General features: G+C 45.0%; 2 protein-coding genes across 2 annotated transcripts; one reads left to right on the top strand and one right to left on the bottom strand.

The window, feature by feature from the left end:
* Positions 1–1,823: 1,823 nt before the first annotated feature.
* AOL_s00210g293 (uncharacterized protein) lies at positions 1,824–2,249 on the top strand (the record flags this gene model as incomplete). The annotated part of the gene is made up of 1 exon (XM_011129094.1): positions 1,824–2,249. One exon carries the CDS (start codon positions 1,824–1,826, stop codon positions 2,247–2,249), a length of 426 nt encoding a protein of 141 aa, XP_011127396.1.
* A 1,602-nt stretch (positions 2,250–3,851) lies between these two features.
* AOL_s00210g292 (uncharacterized protein) lies at positions 3,852–6,631 on the bottom strand (the record flags this gene model as incomplete). Its single annotated transcript, XM_011129093.1, has 7 exons — positions 3,852–3,915; positions 3,972–4,158; positions 4,216–5,293; positions 5,346–5,525; positions 5,581–5,596; positions 5,727–6,405; positions 6,628–6,631. 7 exons carry the CDS (start codon positions 6,629–6,631, stop codon positions 3,852–3,854), a joined length of 2,208 nt encoding a protein of 735 aa, XP_011127395.1.
* Between the last annotated feature and the right edge of the window lie 535 nt (positions 6,632–7,166).

The following is a 7,166-nucleotide window of genomic DNA, read 5'->3' as shown; positions in this document are numbered from 1 at the left end:
CGTCGGGATTCAATTCGGTATCTGTTTTCAAGTGATTGAGGATAGAAATCCAGAAACAGGAAATCAATCGATTAAAAAGATTAAGGACTGTCCGGATTATAAAGTTAAGGAGGGATATGATGTTAATGAGGAACAATGCCGCGTATGTGAATATCGCACCGGAAAGGGGATCCCATTAGAGGAGAAGGGGGAGGACGCTATTGTAACTTTCATATACTAGTTTAAGTCTCTGGATATGGAACTACGCCTTGAACTTTAGATTTGAGTATTTACAATCTGTAATTTGCAAAACCACTTCGATACACATTTCCAGACTCGAATCTCGATTTCGGGCCTAAATTCGGGCTGATTTATGCTTTTGATAGCCTTCATCGACGTCTAATAATTTGTAATGAAAAACAGGTCTCGAATCGAAGCTTGTCTATCAAGACTCAGAGTCTAATCTAGTGAACTGTCCTTTCCTTGCGAGAACAACTAATTCTAATTATCTCAAGACTGTAACTAAGCAATTGCTTAAGTAGATATCAAAACTTACCCTGACACCCTAACTCCCCCACCATTGATGAAGCTCCGGAGAGACGTTATATTGAAAAACAAATCATAACGGAGTAACTCCCCTTCACACCCCGTCCAATCCCTACACTTCGAACCCGCCGCAGAAACCCCCAAAAGAGACAAAAAATAGCCCAAAATTGCAAAAAATAAAAGTTATGGTCAAGGGCCGACTCGAACGGTCTCCTCCAGACGCAGCGTAAGAGGATGAGCCCACCCGGTGGACACTACCCTCCGTACCCCGCTACCCCGGTCTCCCGGAATAACGACGCTGGTGTTCTACCCGTTAAACTACAGGACCTATTTTTGTTACTACTTCAACCTTCCGACTCCTTTTAAGGACTAAAAAAAAGACTTTATACCACACCAGTATACTGTTCACCTCAACACTAGTCACCTCAACGCCTGCCTTTTCTTTAACATAAGGATCGATGATCATATGATGAAAAAAAAGTATTTGAATGGTCAAGGGCCGACTCGAACGGTCTTCTCCTTGGGATCGGGTACGCACGTCCCCGTACCCGTGTTTGACCTGCTCCCCTCTCATCATCTCCAGGGAATACAGAGCCCCAAGGCATTCTACCAGTTGAACTACAGGACCTTTTTGGATAACGTGATTTTCCGCCGATGTGATATATACGGATACAAACTTGGCCCACTGTCTATATGCCGAGTTTTTAGAACTTATAGCCATTTTATCCTCCTGTGCACAAGACTACCTCCTGTTTAGCTTTATGGCAAGCCTTCATTTGGTTATTGCTAACGCCTATATGTATATACATGCCAAGCTCATAAAATAGCTTGCATGAGATTCAAGTAGGTGGTGAGCTAAAGCTAGGCTTATGATAGCCTCGAATCCAGGCGCTCGAGGCGGAGGGCTTATGATACATAATATCAAACCTTCAACCTCGAATAATTAGATGTATTCTTGCCAAGTCGAGAAAGCTACTACAGCGCTCCATTACTGCTCAATAATTCCTAGGTGTGTATATGTCTTAACTATCCAATCTCGGCGCAACTTAAGACGTAGAAACCAGAGCTTGAATAAGTCGAACACTTAGCAAAAAAAGGACACCTGAAAATTTGCAAAACAAGTAGCTACCATGTAGTTGTAGGCACCTATACCTACAAACGTTTCGAGCGAAGCACCCAAAATTCTGTAGACCAGAAGCTTTAGATGACAACCTTTGATCAAACCCATTCATCCATTTAACTTATTAAACCCTCTGATCCAGTGCCTACTAGCTACGAATATTATATACACTCAAAAAATGTGCCTCGAAGAAACCAACCACTTCCTAAGATGTGGTCACGGCAGCGCCCTCGTGGTAACCATTTGTAATATCTACGCAAACATGGTCGAAGCCGATCCAACAGGATACTTCACATCAAAGGACAGACTACCATTAGGCTTATGTCCCGGGTGGAGACGCATCCGTACCAAATACTCAAGATACTGTGATCAATGCGAAGCAAAAATTCAGGAAGATTTTAGGAAGCAAAAGGAGGAAGAGAGAAAAAAGAATAAGCAGAAAAAGAAAAAGATGGATGGAGATGGGAGCGATGGTACACCTGAGAGCTATTCTAGTGCGGGGAGCGCTGATAGCTGGCAGTTGGTGATTCAGGCTCCTTCGGAGGCTGATGTTCCATTAGCGTCGACTTCTAGTATGGCTAAAAACGTTGACGTTTCTAAATAGAGAATACATAAACTTAGTCTCGTTGGCATAGACGTCCTAGCTGGCGTACACATAGGTATATTGACACTAGTCTGGCAGAGAAGACATAAAGTTGCGCCGAGCCCATGCTGGCCTCTCTTATAGATTACGTCAATCACAAAATCCCGGTCACATGACCATTTTGGAGTTCAAAACTAGTGATTTTAAATTGATGGAAGCATCAACTTTGGCCACATATTCTGCAAGAACGAATCATCTATATCACAAAACTGCTATACACTGTGAAACTTCGGACTCTAACGATTCTAAAGAAACTAGAATTCTGAAATTTGGCGGGGTATTTAAAAAAATTATTTTTGTTAGGGACCCTATGTTTAATATAGAATCTGGTGATAATATCAGGCCGACGCGTCCCCATTCCTTGGTGAAGCTAGTTCTGTGACTGTAGCTGTTGTGATGTTTTGGGAATGCACACATGTGTTTCCTCAACGCCAGCTCGCTGAGCCGAGCACTATACGTATATATACTCGCCTACAAGTTTATATGTTATATGTTCAAGGAGATAACGACATGCCCCAAAGTTCCTAAATCTCAAAGCAGCTTCAATGTACTGCCGATAATATCCTCAAATATACCTCCATCTCTTTGAACAACTTTTCATCAAATTCACGGGTAGTTCTTATCTCGAAATGTGAGGCCGAATGACATAAGTCAAAATCCAACACCTCTCTGCGTTGCGACCGATGTCACAAACATCCAAAATCGGAAGTCGTCCGCAACAGGTATATCCTCGGGCAGGGATCGTCGACACCACCCATTTTTAGCAGGCCAGGCCAGACTAAGAGAACCGTCGTATTTGTCTTAACATCAAGTTTCTCGAGCGGGGTAAAAGAGGTATCAATTGAGATTACAGTCGAAACCTCCCACATCCGGGTCTAACAACGTCAACAGTCACGTCACTCTGTTTCGGAATCGGATCTATCAATCAATAGTAGTATGCAATCATTACGCCACTTTGATTTCTGGTCGATCGGATCAGGCTTGACCCCACCCATGCTCGCTTTTACTTTGTGGCTATGAATGATACACTCGGTATCCAAAAGTCACGAGTACACGTACGAGACCTAGTAGTAGATGCACAGCGAAGAAAAAGGGTTAAGCCACAACCTCCAGTTCAACGAACGAAAGTTGCAAATAGGAATTATCCGAGTTGGTCGTTATAATGTCCATCATAAGAATCATAAATCTCAGTATCGAGAAAAGGGAGTGAGAGAAGGAAAGGAAAGAAAAAGAGCCTCGCTGCCGCCGTCGCCCAACCACTTCATTATAAAACAATTTCGGAAAGGACAATCAATGCAGATGTGATATCATTAGAAACATTAACAATTGGGAAAAAAAGAATAATAATAGGAAGAAGACAGTGGTATTTTTGTGCGCAGTGGGATAAGGAAAAGGCAGAGTTGAATGAAATGCAGTTCTCGCGGCGAAATTACTACTTTTTGATGTTTGCCATTGGGATCCAATCCCAGACCTGTTACCTTGTCGTAGAGACGTTATTAAAGGGTTGCTAGGTTACCATAACTAGATAACTCTCACCAGATCGTTGTCTCGCGAGATCGATACCTAATTTGGCCCCGCGCCGATTGGCGAACGTTGCTCTTCGTTGGGGTAGAAAAATGCAGCGACCCTAAAGCTTTATTAGTCTCCAAATAAATCCTAGGGCATCAAGAGGAGGTTACATACGCAATGATTATGTACGACGCACAGAGCAGTGCGCCCTCGAGATAATTACTTCGTCCATCCAACACTAAGAAGTTAACAACGAAGCAGCTAGTAAATAGTGCAACGGTTTCGAAAATGTTGAAATAAAGACCCATATCCTTATCCAAGATCCAACCAAGAAGTACAACAAGTGGAGTGACGAAAAGTGCTATAAACAAGCTGTTAATTAATGTTGAAGAAAATGATTTTAGAAGGGAAAACCTACCAATTTGGATACTACTACCAACCGCAACGCCAATGGCCAAGTCCATTTTATTTTTTGCGGCCACGGTGACGGCGGTTACGTGCTCTGCGGCATTACCCACAATCGGAAGAAGGATCAAACCAACGAATGCTTCAGAGATACCTGTCGAAATGATAACAGAGTCGATACTGGAAACCATGAACTCGGCGCATACGGCCACAAGACCAGTAGAACCTAGCAGTAGAATGATAGCAGATGTACGACTGATAACCTGTTTTTCCTTGGAGTCGTCGAGGGAATCATCCGAGACATTCAAAGGTATCATGTACGGTAACATGTCACGCGCAGAAACTTCCTCAGTGAGACGGGGTGGAAGGGAAGTAGCCCTACGGGCAAGAGGCCGGATTTGTTCCGCTACCAATCCCGGAGCAATGGCGATAGGCGTAGGTGTAGGAGAAGGTGAGGCACCAGATCTCGAAAACAACTTAGGAGCCATCGCACGTAATGAGTGCTTCGCTTTAGTCAGCTCAGGATTTTCCTCTCTCGATTCTCGGTTACCGTGGTCTGAAGGACCGTCGGCGTTCTGTTGACGATCTTCGCCATCGAAAATAGCAACATCTTGGCCGGCTGTATTTGAGTAACTGAACGATGGGAGAGCAGGCTTCTCGGAGGTGAAAATAGGGCGACCCCTACGCTCTAAGTCGTGTTCTGGGGATGAGGGGTGAGACGGGTGAGACGCTGCTGACGAGCGCGTGCTATTTCTGCCTTCTTGGTCTGGGTGGCTCATCCGACGAATCCTGTCACGAATAGAGCGAGCAAAGCCACCAGACGAACTAGAGGAGCTCGAAGACATTGAACTGCGTCGAGACGAAGACGACGATGATGATGACGAGCTACCAAGATGATGAAGGATACCAGGGTGGGATTCCTCGTCGATAACATGTTGAGGTATCGATGCATACAAGTAAGCATGAGACCGAAGTTGGAATAGCAGGTAGATGATATAGATCAATAATAAGATCACACTGGTACCACGGCTGATTCGCAAGGTTGCGATATCCGCAAGATCGGCGTTGGAGAAAGAAGCGTGGAAGGCCGTCTATACACATGTTAGTAGTAGTTAAAATGGCGACCGCAAGGATGTTGCATACCGGAAGCAGCAGACTGAGGGCGCTGATGCTCAGTAAGCAAGCGCTCATTTGCGTGACAGTGCTATTGTAGATCTGTTCTCGGAAACGGAGACCACCAAGGAGAAAACTCATTCCAAGAATCAAAAGGAGATTGGACAAAATGCTGCCAATTATGGATGCTTGTACGACGGATATTTCATCCTATATGATTATCAGCTAGTATTCTCATATACGCCATCAGGCATCTGTGACTAACCTTAGCAAGTGCGATACTAGTAGAAAGGAAGTCTAAGTTAGCACACTCGTACTCTAGAGAACCCCAAAATAGCGAATACTCACATACTAAATCAAATCCAAGTTAGCTAAGAATCCTAAATAGAGATCATATACGCAAAAACTTACAAAACGATAAGTTCAACCGCATTTCCAAAAGTTACGTTCATCAAAGCACCAATAGTATCGCCGAGGCGGTGCGCGACGCTCTCCGTCGCATAGCTTAACATCCCGGCTAGAGGAACCAAGGCAATGCAGTTCATCGCAAAGACGATAGTAGGGTCCAAGTGCGCGATTTCGACGGCAATACCGATAGGAACAAACACCAGAAGAATGTTGATCCATGAATGAAAAAGAATTTGAAAGAACGTCTTATTGAATCGTTTCAAGAGACTCTGCTCCTTTCCTTCTTGAGGGTTGTCGGGTGGTTCCCCGACGTTTTCGGTATTATTCCTTCCGTCGCCGGTTGTGAAGTGCACTGAACGTTCGGTATTAATAGTGTCGATAGTTGGGGCGGTGATGATTTCGGGCTCCTTCGGTTCTGTACGAGACTTTCTGGAGATGGCACTCGAGCGACGAGTATCTGGGGACGCCCCCCGGCGTCCCGTCGGCTCAGAGACAACATTTAGGAGATCGTTGGGGTCGGATGATGGTCCTGCTACTGTGCTGCCGCGTCGAGCGGCTGCCGTTGTCGGACTTTGAGTTTGGGATAGTTCTACGGCACCAGGGGTTTGCTGGCCCGCTTCGTTCGACCAGGGATTGAATCCGTGAGCATGCGCTTTGGATCGGGCAAAAGATTTAACTTTGTCTAAAAGTTCAAAATCCAATGTCAGTATATTTGTTGTGGAGATATCAATGTAATATCAGCGATTGATATGTTGCCTCGTGGTGAATGGTGATCCCAGGCCATGTGACCTCCTGCAGAACCGTTTTAGGGATCCGATAGAGGCGACAGCCACCTCAGGACAACTAGAAATCGCCACCTAACCAGCACCAAAAGAGAAGCAGGGGGGAAAGAAGTAGAACTTACGCATCAAGCTATCGAACTGACGAGGAGTTCGTCAAAGAATTCCAATAAGGAAGAAGAAGAAGAGAAAGTAAAAAAGGGAAGAGAAGGGGAAGAGAGGGAAGAAAAGATTCTTTCCAAGATTCCAGCAAACTCAGAGCCCTATTTATTCTTTACTCAACAGACTTTTCGACAGCTGAAACAGGGAAGCTGAACTTGAGAAGTGAACTTTGCTGGACGTAAAACCCTAGAAGGCCTATCTTTTGCTGTTCTCTCTTTGCCCAAAGGTGGCAGTGGAAATCTGGAAGAATTAAAAGCAGCTCGGGCTCTGATTCGTAAGCTCTTTCTGTCGATTGGAGAATCGGTCGGTGGAAAGAGGCGGTGTAAGTATGCTAGTACTCAGTTACGTAGCAGTGCTCTTTATGGGCAGGCCAAAGACAGGGTGCGGAACGGCCGAATCGAGGGGACTGCTGCCGCTGCTGAAGAGGAGAATCCGAGGATATCCTGATGGCAAAGGTGGACGTCGACGAGAATCAGCTACAAGTTCAACCGGACGAAGAAGA

The sequence above is a fragment of the Orbilia oligospora genome (assembly GCF_000225545.1).
Source record: "Orbilia oligospora ATCC 24927 unplaced genomic scaffold scaffold00210, whole genome shotgun sequence".
NCBI classification, from domain to species: domain Eukaryota; kingdom Fungi; phylum Ascomycota; class Orbiliomycetes; order Orbiliales; family Orbiliaceae; genus Orbilia; species Orbilia oligospora.
This window is presented reverse-complemented; position numbering and strand designations above follow the sequence as displayed.